The sequence below is a fragment of the Podarcis pityusensis genome, assembly GCF_964106645.2.
Source record: "Podarcis pityusensis genome assembly, chromosome: 7".
NCBI lineage: Eukaryota > Metazoa > Chordata > Lepidosauria > Squamata > Lacertidae > Podarcis > Podarcis pityusensis.
In genome coordinates, this window is record NC_138031.1 from 14,305,911 (window position 1) to 14,329,724 (window position 23,814).

The 23,814-nt window shown below is 45.0% G+C and overlaps 1 protein-coding gene across 2 annotated transcripts in view; it reads right to left on the reverse strand.

Annotated features, from left to right (window-relative positions):
• FER1L6 (fer-1 like family member 6) overlaps window positions 1–23,814 on the reverse strand; it is a 132,481-nt gene that overhangs the window by 31,750 nt on the left and 76,917 nt on the right. For both annotated transcript variants that reach the window (XM_081012469.1, XM_081012468.1), the window contains exons 21-28: window positions 20,143–20,277; window positions 17,042–17,191; window positions 13,675–13,785; window positions 9,171–9,332; window positions 7,405–7,588; window positions 6,046–6,239; window positions 3,609–3,731; window positions 3,014–3,053 (exon numbers count right to left, since the gene is read on the reverse strand). In XM_081012469.1, the coding sequence (XP_080868595.1) occupies window positions 3,014–3,053; window positions 3,609–3,731; window positions 6,046–6,239; window positions 7,405–7,588; window positions 9,171–9,332; window positions 13,675–13,785; window positions 17,042–17,191; window positions 20,143–20,277 (1,099 nt within the window). The remainder of the gene's footprint in view (window positions 1–3,013; window positions 3,054–3,608; window positions 3,732–6,045; window positions 6,240–7,404; window positions 7,589–9,170; window positions 9,333–13,674; window positions 13,786–17,041; window positions 17,192–20,142; window positions 20,278–23,814) is intronic.

A 23,814-nucleotide genomic window follows, 5' to 3' on the forward strand; every position in this document is an offset into this window, starting at 1 on the left:
ATTCTAAAATAAAATTGCGTATTAAAATACATGTCAAATTTGCAGACTTGCTTAAAAATGAAAAGGTTTTTAGCGAGAACCAAAAACAGTATACCGAAGGTGTCTGCCAGTTATCAAGGAACAGTGAGTTCCATATTGCTGGTGGTGTCACTATTAATTATATCAATATGTTTTTTATCCACTGTGCCTAACTTCAGGCTTAGCAAACTGTTTCCCATCCCTTGGCACCAGCACCAAGAATTTTATGATGCAACATCAAATTAGTTGGCACCGGCCCTGCATAAGACTAAAGTAGCATTTCAGAGGTTTAGAGTCCACACCAGTGTAAAATGCCTATGTGCCTCAACTGTACTTTCTTATTTTTTATTTTTTTAAGAAAATGCAGGTGGGATCCTTTATCCTAATTCCCACCCACCAGGTTCATCAGAATGGAAGGGGAAAAAACTGCAGCCCACTAGCAGCTGAATGGAAGAATTCTCTTTAAGGTGACGGGCAAAGTTATTTTGGACACGGATACAGCAATCAGAAAAAAAGGACTCCTTGCCGGCCTATCAAGATGTTTCAATCATGCGGAGACACAAATTGCCTGCATAATTAGATTTCTGGCAAGCTCTGCTACACCAGTGAGTTAATGATTGAAATTCCATGCACCTGCAGTTCTCGGGCCAGCAATAAATTAGGTCAAATCTACGCCGCACTCGTGGAGTTAAGTTTAAAAACAGGCAAACAGGCAAACAAATAATTAAGGGTCAGACACATTTATAAAAGACAGGGTATGCCAAGAACCAAGATATTAGCTGCCAGATCTCCAGCAAAGCCTCCCCTGAAATATTTTGGCTTTATTTGACTCTTGGTGTATCTGTGCTTAGGGCCAAGCTAGATGTCTTAGCAACAGCATGAATTGTTATATAAACAGCAGCCAAGGGGGGCCTCAGCAGAACTGGAACCACGGGAGGTGAACAAGCTAGAATCATAGAGCTGAAAGGGATCCAAGGGTCATCTAGTCCAACCCCCTACAATTCAGGAATGTCAGCGAAAGCATCCATGACAGATGGCCATCCAACCTCTGCTTAAAAACCTCCAAGGAAGGATCCCCACAGCGGGCGGGATGGTATACACAAGGTAAAAGTTAAATGGACGCAGGTGGCGCTGTGGACTAAACCACTGAGCCTCTTGATCTTGCCAATCAGAAGGTTGGAGGTTCGAGTCCCTGTGATGAGGTGTGATCCTGTTGCTCTATCCCAGCTCCTGCCAACCTAGCAGTTTGAAAGCACACCAGTACAAGTAGATAAATAGGTACCACTGTGATGGGAAGGTAAACAGCATTTCCGTGCACTCTGGTTTCCATCACAGTGTTCCGTTGCACCAGAAGCGGTTTAGTCATGCTGGCCGCATGATCTGAAAACTGTCTGTGGCAGCGGCGGAGGAAGCCGCTCGGGTGCCTGGAGCGGTGCGCCCAGGGGTGGTGCAAGCCGCCCATAGGGGCTGGGCACACCACAGGGCCTCTGGAGTCTGCCTGCCTCCTCCCACTCAGCCGCACTACAGCTGGGGAGGAGGCAGTGGGTGGACCATTGGGGCACGAGAGACGCGTGGCTCGGCCGCGCTGCAGGCCCTACAGTGAGTGCCACCCAGCATTTTGTCACCCCCCTCAGTGGTGACACCCAGGGCAACCCGCCCCCACTGCACCCCCTTCCTCCTCCCCTGGTCTATGGACAAACACTGGCTCCCTCTGCCTGAATGCGAGATGAGCGCCGCAACCCCATAGTCACCTTTGACTGGACTTAACTGTCCAGGGTCCTTTACCTTTTACCTTACACACAAGGTGAAAACGTGCGCAAGACTTCAGGTGTTTGTCTGGGCTGCATTGCACAAAACACCAGACTGATCTGTAAAGTGCACATAATGCCTCAGAGATAGATGATAGATAGATAGATAGATAGATAGATAGATAGATAGATGATAGATAGATAGATAATAGATAGATAGATAATAGATAGATAGATAGATGATAGATAGATGATAGATGATAGATAGATAGATAGATGATAGATGACAGATAGATAGATAGATAGATAGATAGATGATAGATAGATAGATAGATAGATAGATAGATAGATAGATGATAGATAGATGATAGATAGATGATAGATAGATAGATAGATAGATGATAGATAGATAGATAGATAGATAGATAGATAGATAGATGATAGAGATAGATAGATAGATGATAGATGATAGATGATAGATGATAGATGATAGATAGATAGATGATAGATAGATAGATGATAGATAGATAGATAGATAGATAGATAGATAGATAGATGATAGATAGATAGATAACAGATAGATAGATGATAGATAGATAGATAGATAGATAGATAGATAGATAGATAGATAGATAGATGATAGATAGATGATAGATGATAGATAGATAGATAGATAGATAGATAGATAGATAGATGATAGATAGATAGATAGATAGATAGATAGATAGATAGATAGATGATAGATAGATGATAGATAGATAGATAGATAGATAGATGATAGATAGATAGATAGATAGATAGATAGATAGATAGATAGATGATAGAGATAGATAGATCTATCTCTATCTATCTATGGCTCAGAACAGCTGTTGCCACAAGCAGAGCTCTGAACTCTGCTCCCACTAAGTGAAGGAAAGGAGGTGATTTTTCATTATTCTTCCCTCACCCATCAGCTGCCAGTGCTGGATGAAAATGTGCTCTGAGCAGTTGCCGGATCCACTCGCACAGTGGGGAGGTGGTACAGAAAACTGCAGGAGTTAGGAGGATATCAGCAAAATTGCCTTTTCCCCTTCCTAGCTGGAGCCTCTGCTGGACCGAAAGCTTTTCTGCATACAGAAAGAGCTCTTTTGTTCCCACAAGGGATGCTGAGTATCTGGGCCATTCGCAAACAGTAAGATGAAATCAAACTGTGCAGCTTTCATCATGAACCAAGAAAGAGAAAGAAAAATGCAAATGTAGATACTCACCGTTTCCTGGCTTTCCATCACTGAAATCGAGCACTTTTGCCTTTCAAAATAAAATAAGAGTTTTGTTTTTTTTAAAAACCAGGTAGACAGAAACTTGCACAAATGGAACAATAAAGAGCAAGCCACTTTAGTTACAGCTCTTCTTTAACATCTCGACTCTTGTTAAAGTAGAAATCAATTTGCTTCCCTCCTTTGTAGAAGAGAAAGATTGCACCCCTCATTTCCATGTTCCAGATTTTTGTTTTTTAAATCCCCCCTGGAGATTCCTAGTTAGTGATACTGAAATACTCTCAATTCGAAAAGTAAAAGAATCCCATGGCACATCAATGGTATTAACAGGTTTAGTGTGGCCCATTTTGTTGGCCACAGACAGTTTCATCCAGCCCATAAAGTGCTGTCCTCAGTGGTTAGATACATTTATGTACGCACACATGTACATCCATGCATGCTTAGCACACAGGCCAAAGCATCATGAGTTGCAAGACATACATTCTGTGACATTTCTGTGGGGGGGAAATGCATTCAACACCATACTTGTACACAGACGAGTCACAAACTGTACTCCTTGCATGCACAGGGGTCCCAGAGCCCCTACCTTTTGTCCTTTTTGTACAGAGGCGTAATACTTTGACCACCAATCAATAACATTTTCAGCCGATTCGTCAGCTATTGTCCTCTTTTTCCTCTTGGTGGAGCGCCGAGTTGATTTCCGTGAGCCCTGGAAAGGGAAAAATAAGTTGTAGTTACAAAGATGGCAGGAGGAGAGAATGGACCTGCAGATCCATTTCAGCCTGAGGAAAAATGGTGGCGTTGGAGAGACAGCTACTTGACCATATCTGCATCAAAAGTTCAAGCACAGATGCTTCCACGCACAATGCGTTGGGTCCACATGGACTGAACACTTCGGTAATGAAAACTGCGTTGAGGAGGTGCTCACTTCGCAATGTTGTTCTGGGACAACTGGGGTGGGGGGAAGGATTAGACAGCGGTGGGTTCTCCCTTGTTACAGGTATGAAGGGAGTGCTCGAATACTAGAGTTTCTGCATGAACAAGAAGATGGACTAGATTTCATTTGATTTAATCTTTCCATTCTGCTTTTCCAACAACAAATGATGATCTCAAAGCCTCACAATAATCACAAAGCCTCTCCTCTTTCCAGAGGGGAGGAGTTGTGAGCAGGAGCTGGTTCCCGCGTCGGCGGGGGGGGGGGGACATATTCAGCCCCCTGCGTCAGCTCTCCCCAGCTGCGACTCCAAGCCCTTTCAGCTAGCCAATAGGGCTGGCATGTGGGCAGGGTTTTATTTTTATCTAAATGGCAAATTGGCACCAGCCTCTTGGTTTTCCGCCTAGTCACAACTTTCTGGTATTGGCGGTTAGGCATTGGAATATGTGTTGTGTGTTGGAGGGCAGGCTGTGGCCATCACCTACCCCTCCTCTTATTTGGGTATTCCGTTAAAGGGATCTGGCGGTCGTGGATCCTGTCCGATGCCCTGTTGTTGGCTAGGGCCATGGCACGACCCCCGGTGACATCAGGGGAAGCTTCCAGTTGTATTTGCATCAACAAGCTCCTCCCTCTGGTTGTTAACCCTCAAATGACTCCCCGCTGAGCAGGGTGGAGTCAGGTATAGATTGCTTGGTCTGCAACCCGTGGCTCCGGAGCCGCATGTGGCTCTTTTACACCTTTGCCGCAGCTCCGGGGTGGATACTAGCGAGGGGAGGAGGCGCATTGTGCGCCCCGACACTCCCCACTGTGGCGGGCGCTGTACTGGCTGTGACGTCGCATGGGGGCGGTGCGTGTGTTAGTCATGCACCGTCCCAACGTCACCTTCCCGCCTGCTGTCAGATCAGAGGGCAGCGGCGCGCATACTTTAAATGTCGCAATGGTTTTGCGGCTCCCAGGTTTTTTTTCTTCGGAAACAGGTCCAAGTGGCTCTTTTTGTCTTAAAGGTTGCAGACCCCTGGCCCTAAGCCAATACCACTCACATGTGATAACCAATAAAGTTGTGGCCTTATTTAACCCATTAACCTAAAACACTGTGTCCTTGTGTCTTATTTATCTCTACGCAGGTGGTGGGTCCTCGACTCACAAAAGCATTTTTAATAATAATAATAAAAACCATTATAATCTCTATACTATTAAACAGCATTGCATATAAATAAAGCAAGCAACAACAAATTCATCAAAATGATTAATACAATTCAATAAAGTCATAGTAATGCCATAGAAGACCTCTGAGAAACAGCTCTACGGTTTGGTGAATTATCTCCTGCTGTAACTGGGCCCCTGTGAGCAGATTTATAATACTAAGACCTCGTGGGAGATGTTGCCTTGTTGAATGAAAATGAAATAGCATACTTTCTCTTTTGTGGTCTCGATGACTTTCCCTAGTTACAGGCTCTGGACAGGCTCTTAATGTTGAGAAGGAGAGTTGCTGTTTGGTACTGCTTTTGAGTCCTAGTCATGATCATTCTATTAGAATTCCTGCTCCGTGATTTCAGTCATGGGAATGTTGTCTATCACATGACGGTATATGTTTTGACTCCACAAAGTGGGAAGTGACAGAGACAGGATGTTTGTGTTACTGTGTTCCATGAAGTGGGACTATTGTCCTTTGTCTTTTTCTCTTTGCTGTCTGATGCTAGAGAGAGAGGCAGCCATGTTGCAGTGCTCCATGTGTGTTTATATGTAAATAAAGTAGATTAGCCAAAATGCTCAGCTGCTGAGGTCTGTTATGCATGATGTGCAAACTCTGCAGATCCCTAAGTGTGCTGATATCTGTTGGCATCGGTCGCTGTGATGTTTGGGCAGAAGAAAGCTTTTGAAGCTCCCGAACGATCGAGCAGGAGGAAGAGAACATGCCAGTCAGGCACGTGTCTCTGCCAGGGTCCTACTTGAGTGTAGGCTGAGCTCATGACACATTCATTAATATGCAACGGAAAATTAACAGAATATTAGTTCACTCAATACGGAAGAAAATGTACTATCCCAGAGATCCAGGATGAAGCCAGCCAGCTACTGTAATGGTACCTACTTTTTGCTTCTCGTCTTTTGCAGGTGCCGAGGTAGGAGGGGAAGCAGGTTTCAGGGAAGGTGCTGGCAGAGGCGATGGAGCCGATGGCTCTGGCACGGCCAACACAGGCTCACCATGTTCCACGTCAATATAGACATGATCTCCTGAAGACTCTTCAGGCTGCTGCGACTGAAGTTGCGCTGGAGCGGGTGAAGCTGGAAACCAGAAACACTTGTTATTGCGGTGGCTCACCTAGTGGGCTCTCTCAGCAAACTGTGGGCCTTCTCAAAACTGCATTAAATTGAGAATTAGACTCTGCCACATCTACTAGAGAAAAATGGAGGATCACTCTATCAATGGCTACCAGTTATAATGGATGTGTTCTGTCTCCTCTTGTCAGAGGCAGTATGCCTCTGAATGCCCAGGCCCCGCTCGTGGTCTTCCCAGAGGCTATTGGTTGGCCACTGTGAGAAACTGGACGAGATGGGTCTTTGGCCTGATCCAGCCACGCTCTTCTGTCAAGATCTTTCAGCCCTGCCTGACAGGGCTGTTTGATGTTTTATTATGTTTTATATATTCTGTAAGATGCCCAGAGTGGCTGGGGAAACCCAGCCAGATGGGCGGGATATAAATAAAATAATAATAATAATAATAATAATAATAATAATAATAATAATCCCAAGGATTAAACCTGGGACTTTATACCTGCATAGCAAGGGTTGTTTTAATGCTTTGCAGGTTTCAATAAATGTCATTGATAATGAGTGTGAATGGCCGCTGAAGAATTATGGGAGATATCAATGAAAGAAATCTCTTGGCTCACACACAGTGATAGTGAGGGGCTCTGCAGTGGCTCTCTGTTTGTGGAATGCTCCACAAAATTCTGTTTGTGGAATAATAATAATAATAATAATACAACTTCAGGCGCCAGGCGAAAACATTTCTCTTCATCCAGGCCTTTGGCTGATTAACATTCTAAGGCCCTTTTAAATGTGTTTGTGGGAGGAGGGAGTTTGTGGGAGTTTTTTTTGTGTGCTTGTTCTTACCATATATTTTGTGTTTCCTTTTTGTATTTTTATTCTGTGAACTGCCTTGAGATCTTCAGATGAAGGGTAGTATACAAATTGAATAAATGAATAAATAAAATCAACATCCTATGGTGGACCACAGCCAATTACTCATTATTGCCAGGCTATATTGATCGCCTTTGGTCTATAACGTGATTTCCCCCCATCCCTCAGCAATAAACTAAGCTATAAAAACCATGCAGATATTTTCTATGTGAGCTTGCTCATAGCATATTTAAGACTCATACAAATATAAGGTCATTTACTCATGTGAATATAAGCCTCTTGGACGCAAATGCTCAGCACTTCTTACCTTTGTCGATTTCCACAATGTCGGGCTCTTTTGCTGGTGAGGCAGGCAGTTCTTTAGGCTTATACAGAAACTGCTTCAGGCAATTGATGGTGTGGGTTCCAACCAAAGTGCTGCGTCCAAAGGCTCTCCAGTCAACTACACAGATGCTAAGAGGTGGGTGCAGCAGTTCGTTTTCAGGCAGTTCCTAGCAGAGGAGAAAGGACAAGATCCAATAATAATCAATTCTTTGTCTTCTGGAGTGGTGGTTACCAGAATTTACTCACTGGCCCATTGATAATTTTGTTTTAATCCGAGATGTAGCAGCTATCTAATGCAGAGAAATACAATATAATCCCCTGCAACTTTGGCTTCACTAACTGTTTCGGTTTCCATAGAAATTTGGCCTCTTCAGGATCTTCCAAACTGATGAAACTTTGTCCGTGACTCGAGAAATTTCACCTACCTGTACATGTTTCTTTTTATATACTCTTCACACAGGGCTCCCAATGATCTCTCATCCTCACCTGTTTAGCTTTAGCAAAGCTGTAATCTTAAATGTTTCTATTCTTGTCCCTGTTGCACCCAAGAACCACCATATTTTGCTCTTTGCAAAATCTAACAGGATAACTCTAATTTGATCTATTAATTCACAAGCCACATTGAACAAAGGGCCCGTCACCTCTTGGCAACTCCCAAATGTCTGCAAGCAATTTACAATAAAAACAAATCCTTATAAAAAAATCAACAGCATTTTAGTGCAGGTTGCTCATAATAAACACATTTTTGGATGCCGTTTTGACGAATATGCACATTTTTGCAAGCAATCTGCCCTAGTATAACGTATTTTGGATGTTGCTTTCACTAATATACGCACAGCTTTTCTGCACACTTCCCCTAATACAAACATTTTTGTGCATATTGTTTGGTTCGAGAACTCTATCGTGAATCTTGGAGATGTGCAAACTTAAAAGGACAGCTGCGTTTTGGTTCTTCTATAGGTTTAAGAAATGCGAATTAGGCAGTTTCTTATTGAAATGTAAACTTACATTTCTCATCCATCCCTAGTGAAATCCACTCTCGACTAGCGGTGCAGCAGGCGGGGGTGCTGCGGTGCTGTGTGTGGCGGTCAGCTCAGCAGGATCCCACCTTCGTCGCCAGTGAAATACACTCGGAGTCGAGCGTGGATTTCCTGCTCTTTATTCAGCTCATAGTGGTGAGGAGGAATGAATGTTCCCCCAAAGTATCTGCTTTATATACATTATTTACACAATGGGCTGCACGTGATTGGCTAATTCCGGGATTCTCCTGTAGGCCAATCAGGTTGTGGATTCACTTCCATCCGGAGCTGGATTGGGTGGCTCCTGCAGACCAATCATACTGCTGCATTGTTCTAGGACCAATCAGGCTGCTGCATTCTGAATCCTATTGTTCTAGGACCAATCAGACTGCTGCCTTTTGGATCCTATTCAACTCCGTACATAACACCTAGGTTGAATATATGAGACCCCCACAGTTTATCCTCATAAGAACCCTCTGAGGCAGCTTTAAGTTTAGGGATGATAGTTGGTCCAAAGTCACCCTGTGAGCTGCGCTAAAATTGGAACCACCATCTCCCCAGCCCCACTTCTGAAGAAAAGAAAAGAAATCAGCACCTTCTTTTACTGCATCCTGGCTGGCTCTTAATTATCCCATGGGTTATTCCCAAACTTTACTCTGCTGCTTGTTTTTCAGGGGGGGGGGGGAGAGGAAAGAGGGAGTCTGACCAGCAGCAAGTTATACATACTTACCACTTCAAACCAGTCTGCCTGGACATTAAAATTTGGATTGTTTTTGTAGCTCTGGATGACACACGATTTCACCCCTTTGCTGGCACATTCAATGAGAACTTGTGGGCGATCCACAGAAAGGAGCTGAACCTTCTTCAGTTCACGGAGACCCCAGAAGAGAACCTTTCAACGGGGATAAGAAAAACACTTAGCGTGTGTGCAATTCATTTCTGTACATTATCTGAGTACTTGCAATTGCAGCAGTCCTGCAAGGTAGGCCAGGTTATCGCCCCCTGTATTTCAGATGTGGGGATAGAAGGGACGAGGCTCACAATTTGGCCTTATACTGGTCTGATTCAGCCTAAGGCAGCTATCTGTGTTCTAACTTCGCTTGTTCTGCATTGTTCACTTCAGACTTTCACCCTAAACACACGAGAGCAAGCCATGTGCTCCAAACATTTCCACATGCAGCAGCCTGAACCCTCCACTCCTGACCTTCACATATTTATTGCAAAAGTCTGGATCAGGCAGGGCAGGGTTTAAGTGCATTCAGCTGCACCACCAAGCTGTCCTAATCTAAGGTTATCAGATTTTTTTCAATGAATCTGGGGACACTTTTCAACTTCAATGGATTTTGTATGGGGACTGATTTGTAAATCCGGGGACTGTCCCTGGGAAATGGGGATGTATGGTAACCTTAATCTGATAGTCAGCATGAAGCCTCCCTTCACAGCTTAGTTGCTGGGGTCAGGGAAGGTAGAGGCAGCCCGGAAACTGCATCTTAGAGCCTCTGCACCACCATCATATGGGGACTTCTGAGCAGCTCCTGAAGCCAGCCAGAGCCAACTGCTCTGGGCTGCTGAGACTGCCGCTGCTGCGTTTCCCGGGGACATTGGATGAAATCTGGGGACATTCCGGGGATGGAATTTGTCCAAGAACTTATTCGCAAATCCGGGGACTGTCCCCGGGAAACGGGGACGTCTGGTAACCCTATCCTAATCACAGGGAAATTTCTGATTACATTCATGCCTTCCCACAGTGCAAAAAGGTAACGTGGGGTGGAGCGGTCATGCCCAGTGTCAGGAGAGAGCCAGTAGTAAATCACACGAACTAAGTGGAGTTAACTCCTTATTGGAAAGCAAAGAAACCAGGATCAGCAAAGGAGTGTCAGGCCTAATTTGCACAGCAGCTCTTATTCAGTTGGTCTTGTCCCTGTGAAGCAGTTGCAGAAACTGGAGGTCCCCACCTCCCTACAGCTGCTTAAGCGCTTCAGGGTTCTCCCCAAGCAATCTGAGACTGCGCCGGCATACCTGCCTTTGCTCCTCCCACTGCGTTCCTCTTCTGGGAGACCGGGGGTGAGGTGAGCTTGTTGCAGCAGGAGGGGGAGACAGCTCTGTCTCTTCACCAGCCTGACCCATCTCTGCCTCTTGGTCTCCTTTCTCCCCTGCTTCAGCTTCAGCTTCCGCCTCTGATTCTGGACTGCTCTCTGCCATAGACTCTCCCTGCACACTAAGCCCTGTTACCTCTTCAGCTTCCGACACCTCCACCTCCTCCTCCTCCTAGTCTTCTCCTTTTGAGCACTCATTGTCATGCCACCACCAATTGCTGGGCTCTGAGCCTCCTTCCTTTGGAGGTTCCCCAGTTGGTTCTTCCCACCATTCTTCTGCATCCAATCAGTCCCAGCAGGTATGGGCTTGGAGTATATGTCCCAGGCCCCCACACTTTTTGCCCTTGAATGTTCAGGCTAAATGCCTGAAAAGTGCTCTTCCCTGCCCCTTAGAAGGTAAAGGGACCCCTGACCATTAGGTCCAGTCGTGGACGACTCTGGGGTTGCAGCGCTCATCTCACTTTATTGGCCGGCGTACAGCTTCCGGGTCATGTGCCCAGCATGACTAAGCCGCTTCCGGCAAATCAGAGCAGCGCACAGAAACGCCGTTTACCTTCCCGCTGGAGCGGTACCTGTTTATCTACTTGCACTTTGACGTGCTTTCAAACTGCTAGGTTGGCAGGAGCAGGAACCAAGCAACGGGAGCTCACCCCGTCGCAAGGATTCGAACCGCTGACCTTCTGATCGGTAAGCCCTAGGCTCTGTGGTTTAACTCACAGTGCCACCTGCGTCCCTTCCCTGTCCCTTAAATAGTGACAAATAGCACCTCAAGATGATTCTTTAAAAACTGATTTACCAACTGGGGGCGAGGGAAAAGAGAGAAAGAGAATAATGAGTTGTTTCCAAAGATTTATGCCCAGCAAGTTTCCATCTCTTCTGGATAAGAATCTTGCTTGGCAACTGCAAATAATTGGAATCTGTAAGGCTGTGTGTTGTGTGTCTAGAAGAAAGTAATTCACCCCTGTTGCCACACAGGGAAATATATAGAGAGGAGCCATAGCTCAGTGGGAGAGCACCTGCTTTGCATGCAAAAGGTTCCGGGTGCAAAGCCCTGTGTCTCTAGGTAGGGCTGGGAACATCCCCAGTGTGAAACCTTGGGGAGCTACTGTCAGTTAGTGTCAGCAATACTGGGCTGAATGGACCAATGGTTTGACTTGGTAGAATAGAATAGAATAGAATAGAATAGAATAGAATAGAATAGAATAGAATAGAATCTATTATTTATACCCCGCCCATCTGGATGGCTTTCCCCAGCCACTCTGGGCGGCTTCCAACTGAGTATTAAAATACAGTGGTCTGTTAAACATTAAAAGCTTCCCTAAAGAGGGCTGCCTTCAGATGTCTTCTAAAAGTCTGGTAGTTGTTGTTCTCTTTGACATCTGGTGCGAGGGCGTTCCACAGGGCGGGTGCCACTATACAGAAGGTCCTCTGCCTGATTCCCTGTAACAGTGAGGGAACCGCCAGAAGGCCCTCGGTGCTGGACCTCAGTGTCCAGGCAGAACGATGGGGGTGGAGACGCTCCTTCAGGTATACTGGACCGAGGCTGTTTATGGCTTTAAAGGTCAGCACCAGCACTTTGAATTGTGCTCGGAAACGTACTGGGAGCCAATGTAGGTCTTTCAAGACCGATGTTATGTGGTCTCGGCGGCCGCTCCCAGTCACCAGTCTAGCTGCCGCGTTCTGGATTAGCTGTAGTTTCCAGGTCACCTTTAAAGGTAGCCCCACGTAGAGCACATTGCAGTAGTTCAAGCGGGAGATAACTAGAGCATGCACCACTCTGGCGAGACAGTCGGCGGGCAGATAGGGTCTCATCCTGCGTACCAGATGGAGCTGGTAGACAGCCGCCCTGGACACAGAATTGACCTGAGCTTCCATGGACAGCTGTGAGTCCAGAATGACTCCCAGGCTGCGCACCTGGTCCTTCAGGGGCACAGTTACCCCATTCAGGACCAGGGAGTCCTCCACACCTGCCTGCCTCCTCTCCCCCCAAAACAGTACTTCTGTCTTGTCAGGATTCAACCTCAATCTGTTAGCCACCATCCATCCTCCAACCATCCTCCAATAATGTCTGGAAGTGACCCAAGTTGGCCTTGATTTGGAAAGACTTGGGTTCAAAGCTTTATTTAGCCATGAAGCTCATTTGCAGGATTGGGTATGGGGGTTAGGGTAAGCCACTATCTACTCTCAACCGTGCCTAATTCTTGGGAGTATTTTGAGGACCAACTGCAGGTATATCCATGTTCTAGCAACCTGAAGGATGAAGTGTGATTTACAAACAAGATACACAGTGAATATCAATGGGGTGTCTTAAGCTCCTTTACCAAAAGTGGGTACAGCAGATGTACATCATTTTAGCAGTCAAAATAAAAAATTAAAAAAATAGTGCAGTTGCACCTTAGAGACCAACTAAGTTTGTTCTAGGTATAAGCTTTCGTGTGCATGCACACTTCTTCAGATACACTGAAAAAGAAGTCACCAGCCCCTTATATACAGTGGGAGGGTGGGGTGGGGTTTTTCTCAGAATGGTAGTAGGAGATGGGTGATTGGCTCAATGGGTATGATAAACCTGTTGACGACTGTTAACAACTGCAATTAGTCCTACAGGAAAAAGCAAGGGATATTATGCAGGTGATGAAAAATAGCTTTACCATGTGTAATGAGACAAGAATCCAGTATCTCTATTCAGACCAGGTCTCTCCAAAATGATCTAGAATCATTTTAGCAGTGAGCCTGCTGCAATGGCATATGCATCATGTTTGGGTGACCTTTCCTTCCCTTAAAGGGAAATGTTTCTAGATTGCAGGGTAGTAATTGGCGGACTCTTACGTTGCTCAAGAAGCCATATGTTGCACCCTCCTTGAAGCAAGGCTGTGCAGAGTGCTGATTGGTGGCCTTTGTGACATTTGCAAAGTCGCATTTCTGTCCCTTATTCCCTTCTTGGAGCAGTTTTTAAAATCCCCCCTGCCAGCATTTAAGCAGTGAAACGTGCAAGCAAATGCTTGAAAACAAAGTAGAAAGTTCGACTGAAGCATTGGAGCAGAGATGACAGTCATAGATCAGGAAGCTATAGAAATGTGAAGGTGTTGCCTGCGGCTGATAAGAAATGAGACCCCAACACATCATTTTGTGTTAACTCACCTCTACTCTGTATTTACTCAAGACAGGTCTGATGTTGGCTGGGACTGGGTAGATCATACTGGCATCTGCAGGATCCACAGGTGGGAGGTTTTCAGGGCCGGAATCGGAGATCTGCAAAATGAAGCCACCTCAATGTTTTACTATTTAGATATGCTGCTTTTAAGGAAAGGTAAGACCCTACAAAGATTCCCCAGCAATTTTCACTGCAAGCCAAAAAAAGAGAGGTTAAGGTCAAGGACCCCTGGGTGGTTAAGTCCAGTCAAAGGTGACTATGGGGTTGCAGCGCTCATCTTGCTTTCGGGCCGAGGGAGCCAGTGTTTGTCCACAGACAGCTTTCCGGGTCATGTGGTCAGCATGACTAAATCGCTACTGGTGCACAGAGGACTGTGATGTGTGCTAGGGCACATGGAAACACCGTTTACCCTCCCACCACAGCAGTACCTATTTATCTACTTGCACTGGCATGCTTTCGAACTGCTAGGTTGGCAGAAGTTGGGACAGAGCAATGGGAGCTCACTCTGTTGCGGGGATTCAAACCGCCGACCTTCCAATCAGCAAGCCCAAGAGGCTCAGTGGTTTAGACCACAGCGCCACCCCACTGCACAAGTAGGCCAGGTGGCTTATTAGAATCTGTGGTCATTTTTCCAGTTATACTAATAGGAGCAGGTGTTGGATGCTCCTAGAATATGCAGTAGAGAAGATGTGCCAGCTAAAAGATTATTACTAGTATTATGTCTGAAACCCTGGAGAGTGGTTGTTGCTCAGTGGAGACAATACTGAGCTACATGAAACAACGTTCTGAGTTGGTAGAGGACAGCTTCCTATGTTCCTAATTCTCAGCAACATACATTGTTTGACATAGTCATATTCTTCACAGCAGTCACAACAATGTTGCTGAAATTCACACCTACGGTTCTTAAGGCTAATTTGGAGTTGTTTGCTGTGTCTGGCTTATTCCAAACATCTCCTCCCATCTGCTGAACAGTAAAGATTCCTGGATCTTTTGGGCTTTCCACTCACATTTACGGTAGCTAAAATTAGAAACACGCTTTGGAAGTGTGACATAACGGAAAGGCTTTAGAGAGCCGTTTTGCTGTACACAAAGCCATTCATCGCATATAAGAAGATCCCTGGAAAGCTCTTCTGTGTTATTGAATTACCCAAATCAAGTGGTTGTAGCCAATAACTGAGAAAAGGAAATTAATTCATTGGCTGACACAATGGTTTCAAAGTAGTTTGCATTGCTCAGCTTACCAGACCAAATCCAAATTTCTCTACCGAATTTCGGATGTAACCACCTAAGAGCCAGCTAATTCTGATTTGGCCCCATCCTCCTCCATACTGAGTCCTTTGATAGCAACACTGAGACTAAGGAGAAGGAAGCCAAAAGCCAGTACCATAGCTGTCAACTTGTGATTGTCTCACATTAAATTTTAGTTTTCTGAGGGAGCAGCCTGATTCAGACAGTCATTACCAATACAGGTCCATTATGTGGCGGAACAGTTTTTCACAAGGTAGCTACAGGGTAATCACATCCATCCATTGGCAGAGTCATAATATAATTACTGCCGCTCACAAATGAAAGGTTATTCAAAGTTCTTCGCAGCAATGAAGCTAAATTATTTCTCTTGGAAAGGTCAAGGCACGGAGGGGCAATCTTGGGGGACATATAAAGTTTGCAGCTTTTGTTTCTATCAAATGAGTGCCACCTGTTTTTCATGGACTCAGATCAACCATAGGGGAGTGTTTATGCTGAAGAAGAGAAGTTGCGTTTAATGCCTTGCCGAAGCACAGAAAAGCCTTGTCTGAATATACTGGTGAGCTGCGGAAATATGGAGAGCAGTGAGAGTTACAAGATGATTTACTGTCATCTATATATAGAACAGTCGGCACTGAGCAGAATTCTAAAGCAGTTGTAGGTAAAACAGAGGAAAAGGCCTTCCTGACTTTTGCAAACTGATAAAGCTAATGCTAATAAATCTCCAGGGACAGGGAAATCAGTCTGTCTCCAGTCCCTGACGCTTTAATATGCATTAATCCATAAATCCGTTCAATCCCATTTTCACATTAATCTTCATTTGCGCAAAAATTGCTTTTAAATGCATATTTAAATATGCATCTGCATACTGTCACCCTGCAAATATGCATTTTTAAATGTAATTTGATACTTTTTTTTTTAAGTTGAGAACTACATCAGAACTAGGGTTGGAAGAGGGTTTATTCAGTCTGCATTTTAAAGTGAAATGACCTAACTTGCTGGTCCCAGATTTATATATGGATTGGAACGATGTTGCCAATCAGATTATGCATCTCTTCAAATTTTGCAATGCAGTTCTACCTCTAAAATTGTGTCTACAAATGCATCAAAAACATTAAAAATCACACATTTTAGAAGAGCGCATGCATAATACATGCTTTAGGTGAAAGTGTGTACAATTAAAGTGTGATTAAAACAAAATAATCACAAAAATATGAGACACCATATTTTCTTCTGCTGAGGTAGCAAAATGTCTTGGGTCAGCCCAGCATCAGCCCCAGCCTTTATGACCAATAGTCAGGGAAGATGGGAATTGTAGTCCCCAGTCTCAGGATTGCAACACATTATCTAGTCTGGTTTTATGAAAACAGAAGATCTCGTGGTTGGGAAGGATTCCAATTCCTGAAGGAGTCCTCCCCACCAGTCAGTTTTCTCATGAGCAAGCAATCCTCTCTATTACTTCAGGTGGTAGCTGAGTTTTTGCACTTATTAGCCTGGTTCGCACAATTTGCTAACCCTTGGTCAGCATTCACATTAACCATAGTTAAGAAACCATAGGTAAAGCTAAAGCATCTTAAACCCTGGCCTATTACGCAGCAGAATAGTTAAAAGTGCCAATGAGAGCAAGTGAGCCTTGAGAGTGGCTTGAATATTTTGCTGTTCTTCACTCACTTTTGGGTGGCTCCTTAGTTCACACGCAATGCTAAGCTTTGGTTCAAAGTCACTAAATAGTATAAACCAACCACAAACCTTGGTTCACGTGCAAATTTTAACCACAGTTAGTAAATCACAGTTAGGCTGCTAAGCTGAGTTCACACTCAACACTGAAACCACGGTTTATTGAACCATGGCTAACAAACCCTGGTTTAGCACTATGTGTGAACCATGCATACATACAGAAAGCCGCAGCAGCAGAATACTTTGAAAGGGTGAGGAGACACAGGAAGGGATAGCTTTCATCTCCTTGTCCCAGCAAAAAGAAAAATCACACACACACAAAGAAACAAACAAACAACAGCAACCCTGTGTTGCAAATGCACCAACTGCTCTGGTTGTTTTCAGACATTCACCAATAAAAAACCATGGATAAGAATATTCGTTGAAGCTCACCTGCAGCAATTCAAATGCAGCAAGGAGGTCCCCTCCAGAAATATTTCCAAAGTACACTGGGTGGTAACTCAGTTTAGGCGGCTCATATTTCTGACCAGCCAATGTTGTCACAGGAGCAGCAACGGTAGAACCAATATATTCTGATTTACCCTAGACGTTTTTTAAAAAGAGAGAGACTTAGCAGACCGTCATTTATCTTCACATTGTGCTGTTCATACAAAACCACTCCTACAACCAGAGTTTGGGATATGCAGAAGATCACGTCCACACCATGTATGCAAAGCACATTCAATGCACATGGTGTCACCCAAAGAATTATGGAAACTGTAGTTTACCCCTCGTAGTTTCCATCACCCTTCACAAACTACAGCTTCCAGGATTCATTGGGATGTAGCCATCTTCTGTAAAAATGCTTTAAATGCTTGGTGTGTCTTTAGACCCTTCACAGCCTAGGACCCTCGTGCCTATGGGACCGCCCACGGAGGTATGCCCCACGGAGGACCTTAAGGTCCATAAATAGCAACACCCTAGAGGTCCCGGGCCCTAAGGAAGTTAGATTAGCTTCAACCAGAGCCAGGGCCTTTTCAACACTGGTGGAACGCTCTGTTTCATGAGACCAGGGCCCTGCAGGATCTGATTTCTTTCCGCAGGGCCTGTAAGACAGAGTTGTTCCGCCTGGCCTTTGGCTTGGAGCCAATTTGATTCCCTCCCCTCTTTCTTTTCTCCTTTCTCCTCCTGTGATGAGGCTGCATTTTAATATTTTAATGTTGTATTTTAATCTTGTTTTTAAGTTGTATTCATTCAGCTTGTTTTTATTATTGCTTGTTAGCTGCCCTGAGCCCGGCCTTGGCTGGGGAGGGCGAGCTATAAATAAAAATTATTACAGTGGTACCTCGCAAGACGAAAAACTCGCAAGACGAAAAACTCGCAAGATGAAAGAGTTTTTCGTTTTTTGAGTTGCTTCGCAAGACGAAAAACGAAAACGTCTTGCAAGTTTGTTTTGATTGCAATGATTTTCAATGCATTCCTATGGGAAACCATGCTTCGCAAGACGAAAAATTCGCAAGACGACAAAACTCGCAGAACGAATTAATTTCGTCTTGCGAGGCACCACTGTATTATTATTATTATTATTATTATTATTATTATTAGTGACCCAGCAGCCAGCAGATATCATGCTACAAGCTGTGCTCTGTTTTGTGATGCTGGGCCTCAGCCTCAGAGAGCTGACCATGAAGAAAGTAGGAATGGGGACCTTAAAAAAACAACGCCACCTGTCATGGGGTACCATGCCATGGGGGCAATCCACAAGGGCCCATATACCAGAGCTGAAAGATGTTGAGGGCACTCCTTTTTGCTCTGACATGTTCTTCTCCCTCCCACTCCACTTTCTGCCATGACAAAGACAGGTCACTCTGTCACTCAGAATTGTCAACTGAAGGTTGCAGAAGGCTCCCCACCTCTGCTCTAGAGCAGGCTTCCTCAACCTCGGCCCTCCAGATGTTTTTGGCCTACAACTCCCATGATCCCTAGCTAGCAGGACCAGTGCTCAGGGATGATGGGAACTATAGTCTCAAAACATCTGGAGGGCTGAGGTTGAGGAAGCCTGCTAGACTTGAGTGGTCTAACACAAGGCCTCGGGGCAGCATGTAGTCCTCAGTGCCTTTTTAGGTGGCCCTGGGCAACATTTGATACCTTCCTCACCCTCTGCAACCCTCCCAGATCTGCTCCTGTTACCCCAGAAAAGGAGACCAGCATTTCTGAAATCAAAAGTTGGCAACTTCTGTAATCAAACAGGGCACGGTTTCTTTTCTTAGCCCTTTCTACATGTTGGACGGAAGTGGGATAAATTACGTAACACAAACACAGAGCTATGCATAATTTCCGTTGGGAGGAAGGGCAAGATGTAAACTGAATAAATGATGAATTATAATTTGTCCAGGCATCCAATGCATCACTGCACTCTATTAAAAAAGGACAGTTCATTCAAACCTTTGAACGGTCAACATCATTTGCTATGTAAGCAAATGTAATACAGGGGCTCAGGGGTGGATTTAACTAAATACTTGCGCCTGTGGGAGCCAACTCAATGGATCCCACTGGTGCAACAGGGATTGCCCCTCTTCTCTGCCCCCAACTCCCCAATCAGCTTTGGGGGTGGGTAATCAGGAGACCACCATCTCCTAACACCATGTAGAGAGATGAGAAGGGAGATCATTCCACCAGGCAAGCAGAAATCGGGTCCACTTCCTGGTGGGGCCGGGTTGCGGTCTGACCACCTAGCCACTCCCCTCAGCGTCAGGGTGGGGCGGGGTCCCGCATCACGCTGGGGGAGACCCTGGCCATGTCAGGTTGCCAGGCGGCCAATCAGGTCACTTGGGGGCATGGCCAGGGACGATTTAAGCCATGGTGCGATTCTGAGGCTTCCTCTTTCAGCCTCGCGCCGCGGATCTCCTGCCCTCGCACCCTTTTCCCAGGTTGTGTCATTGGCCTTGCTATGGACTTCAGTTGGTTGCCATTGAGGGGCCTGGTAGTACTTTTTTCCACTTGGCAAATTGGCACCAGCCACTTGGTTTTCACCTACCTCGTAGCAATCGTCACAACTTTGTAAGGTTTGACGGTTAGGCATTGGAATAGCGATGTGTGGGGGAGGGGAGGTGCAGCCATCACCTGCTCCTCTATGCGTAAGCGTTTTCCGTTAAAGGAATCTGGGGGTGTGGATCTCGTCCGAAGCCTGGGGAAGGTCTAGGGCCATGCCACGACCCCAGCGGGAACCCAGGGGATGCTCAAGTTGATCCGCATCAGTGGGGCTCCCCCTACTGGTGGTTTACCCTTACCAGACTTCCTGCAAGGTGGGCAGAAGTCAGATATAGTCTGTTGATGCCAATGCCTAAGCCAATACCGCTCACATTCTGTAACCAATAAAGTTGTGGCTTAAAATTCTGTGTCCTTGTCTCTTTATTCTCCTGGGGGTGGCTTGGGGGCCTTGAAACGCAAATGCTTGCACTAATTCAGCATCTCCTTAGCAATACTCTGAATTCCACCCATATTGAGGTTGAAACAAACAAACAAACAAACAAGGTGGAGAAAATCATATTTACCACTGCATCATCATCGTAGAGCTCTACGACGATCACTGGGGGGAATTCAGCAATTTCTTTTCCATCCCCATGAAGCACAATATTATTAAACAGCAGCATTTGATTCCAAGTTGGAGACAAAGTTTGTTGTATGATCTAATGGTGGGGGGAAAGTAGTGCATTAGAGTAGACAAGACTTCTGCCCCTTAGATGAGCTCTCTTGGGACATTCTATCTGTGCTATGGAATAATATGCATATTTACACACAGTATATATATATATATATATATATATATATATATATATTCATTTGGCTATATTTTGAGCAATTGATTTAATTTCATTTATGAATCACTTGCCATGAAACTCTCCGAAATGATTCAATGATAAAAACAGATGCCAACTACAGGAGGCAAGGCTTCAGGACCACGGACAGCTCCAAGCAAGCAACTTGCTCTGACAGTGGTTGGGCGCAGATATCACCACCACAGAGTGCTATGCAAATGTCCCCCCCCACACACACACACACCGGTGTGTCTCACAGCTCTTTCTCCCCCTGCAGCTGTTCACATCAGCACAGCTTCATTAGTGTTAGATCCATTTCTCTTTGTGTGCACACACCAGGGGGCATCAACAGGACAGGGATGCCGTTACCCTATGCACACCCTGGCTAGAGATGAATTTGGAATGGATTAAGAACTCCAATCAGCGTGAAACTGGTTTGAGAAACAACGCATCAAACAGTAGTATTTCATAACAATGTACGTGATATGTAAGTATTTTGGTTAGTGCTCTGTGAACATGGATCAAAAGCTTGGCACTGTAAATGAGTGAACAACAAACAGGAGTCCTTCTGGTGCAGTGCAGCACACGTGCTCTACAAATGAGCTCCTTTTAAGCATCCCTTAAACTGGTATGACAGCAAACACTGAAGATATATTTTGAGGATAAAAATGTACTGAAACCGGGGATGGGAATCACTTCAATAAAAATTTCTGGAATGCCCTTATATAGAAATGAGGGTTCTCCAGCAATTACTTATTCTTTATTGGAGCTCATGTACCATCATAAAAACAATTTCAGGTACAGCCTAGAATCTATTGCCTACAGAAAGCATTACTGGCACATATAAAGTCTGACATTCTCCAAGATTTACAGAGCAAATGTTTATATGCCTACTCAGAGGTAGGTCCCATTTATTTCCATGTGATTTACAGCCAGGTAATCATGTACAGGATTGCAGCCTTACAATACTGTAGAAGAGAAAAATAAGGAGGGGATATGGTATACATTTATAATGTTATGGATGGTGTGAATGGATAGGGAGACATGCTCATAAAATGCTAAAAACCTGTAGTCTGGTCACCTAATGAAATCAACTGCCAGTAGATTCAGGACAGACAAAACAAAATGCTTTTTGCATGCACACAATTTATCAGGTTCCCTGCCATAAGAATGCAGTGATGGCTACTGCCTCAGATGGCTTGAAAAGAGGATTAGACAATTGTATTTGAGTCTATATCCCAGTCTATCCCATGGGTTCAAAGCAGCTTTGTCAAATTTATTTGAGTCTCTGTCGCACTGTGTCCCATAAGCTCAGACCAGCTTGCAGCAGTTTTTCTAAATGTTAATAGCCTTGTGCCCTAGGGGCTCACAATCTAAGGCAATCGGATGGATTGAGTGATAAAAGAGGCCAAACAAATTGAAAATGAAATTGTCATGAACAAGGGATCTAGGGATCTAGGCACAGAATCGGAGGCTGCAGGGTCTGGGTCTGGGTCAGGGCTCAGAGCTGATGGTGGTAGACAGGGAGCCCACTGCACCTGAGATGGTTAGATAAGAACTCTCAGAAGAACTCCCTAGACCAGGGATGGCCAACAGGTAGATCGCGATCTACTGGTAGATCGTGGATGCCTGTGATAGATCGCGGTAGATCACAGGACCCCTTCCACCACCCCAAAAAACAATTTTGAGCTCCCCCAAAAAGCCCAACAACTTTGATCAATCCAGTGGGTAGATCATCACCACCAGCTTTTTTATAGCGGGGGTAGATTGCAGTCTCTTGGAAGTTGGACAAGCCTGCCCTAGACCACCAGGGCCTATATAGAGTCAGAGCCTAGTCCCACATGGACACCCTCCCTTGAGCCTGACGAATCAGATGCTTCTTGCCACACATCATAGTCTGGCAGCGCTGGGAGTGCATCAGGAGGGAGACTGTGGGATGAAGGAGGAATGCCTGCATTCAGCTCAGAGGCTTTCCCCTTTATGGCTCTGAAGGCGGTAGAAGCAGGTCTCAGTCTGCTCCAAACCTTTGCAGAAGTGGCTCGCTTGGAGCTATCCATGGTGCTGCAGCCTTGCCTCCAGCCTTGCTGATTTCCTGGTGGGCTCCAGCATCAGACCAGAACATGATCAATATAGTAAATGTAAAATCTAGTGGTTTTTGTGGTTTTTTAAAAATTAAAACAACAACCCTGAGCTGAAACCAGCAATAACCCTGGGATAGGCAAGACACTGCCTTCCAGGGGTAGTTAGCTTCCAAATTCCATCAGCTTCACCACTATGGCTGCCTTGTGATCCTCAGGTGAAGGGTGGGATAGAATCTTAGAATCACAGAATTGCAGAGTTAGAAGGGACTGGTGAGGGTCATCCAGTCCAACCCCCCACAATGCAGGAATCTTTTTTTCCCAATGTAGGACTGGATACCACAACCCTGAGATTAAGAGACTCTTGCTCTGCTGCCTGGGCTATCCAAAGCAGTATATAAATTTAATAAGTGAGTAAGTAAGTAAGTAAGTAAGTAAATAAGACTTGGGATGCTCACATGCTCATTTTGACATATCTCCAACACGTGTAGACACAAAGTCAGAAAAGCTAAAGCACAGAATGAACTCAGGCTTGCTAGAGAGGTTAAAAGCAACAAAAACGGCTTTTATGGGTATGTTCGTAGCAAAAGGAAGAACAAAGAAACAGTGGGGTCACTCAGAGGAGAAGATGGTGAAATGCAAACAGGGGACACAGAAAGGGCTGAACTCCTCTATGCCTTCTTTGCCTCAGTCTTCTCCGATAAAGAAAACAATGCCCGACCTGAAGAATTTGGAGCAAATGATTCAGCAGAGGAAACACAGCCCAGAATAACTAAGGAGATAGTACAAGAATACTTGGCTAGTTTAGATGTATTCAAGTCTCCAGAGCCAGATGAACTGCATCCAAGAGTATTAAAAGAACTGGCAGATGTGATCTCAGAACCACTGGCAGTCATCTTTGAGAATTCCTGGAGAACAGGCGAAGTCCCGGCAGACTGGAGGAGGGCAAATGTTGTCCCAATTTTCAAAAAGGGGAAAAGAGAGGACCCAAATAATTACCGCCCAGTCAGTCTGACATCAATACCAGGGAAAATTCTGGAGCAGATCATTAAGCAAATACTCTGTGAGCACCTAGAAAGGAATGCTATGATCACCAATAGTCAGCATGGATTTCTGAAAAATAAGTCATGTCAGACTAACCTGATCTCGTTTTTTGACAGAATTACAAGCCTGGTAGATGAAGGGAACGCAGTGGATGTAGCCTACCTTGATTTCAGCAAGGCATTTGACAAGGTGCCCCATGATACTCTTGTAAAGAAGCTGGTAAAATGCGGTCTTGACTATGCTACCACTCAGTGGATTTGTAACTGGCTGACTGACCGAACCCAAA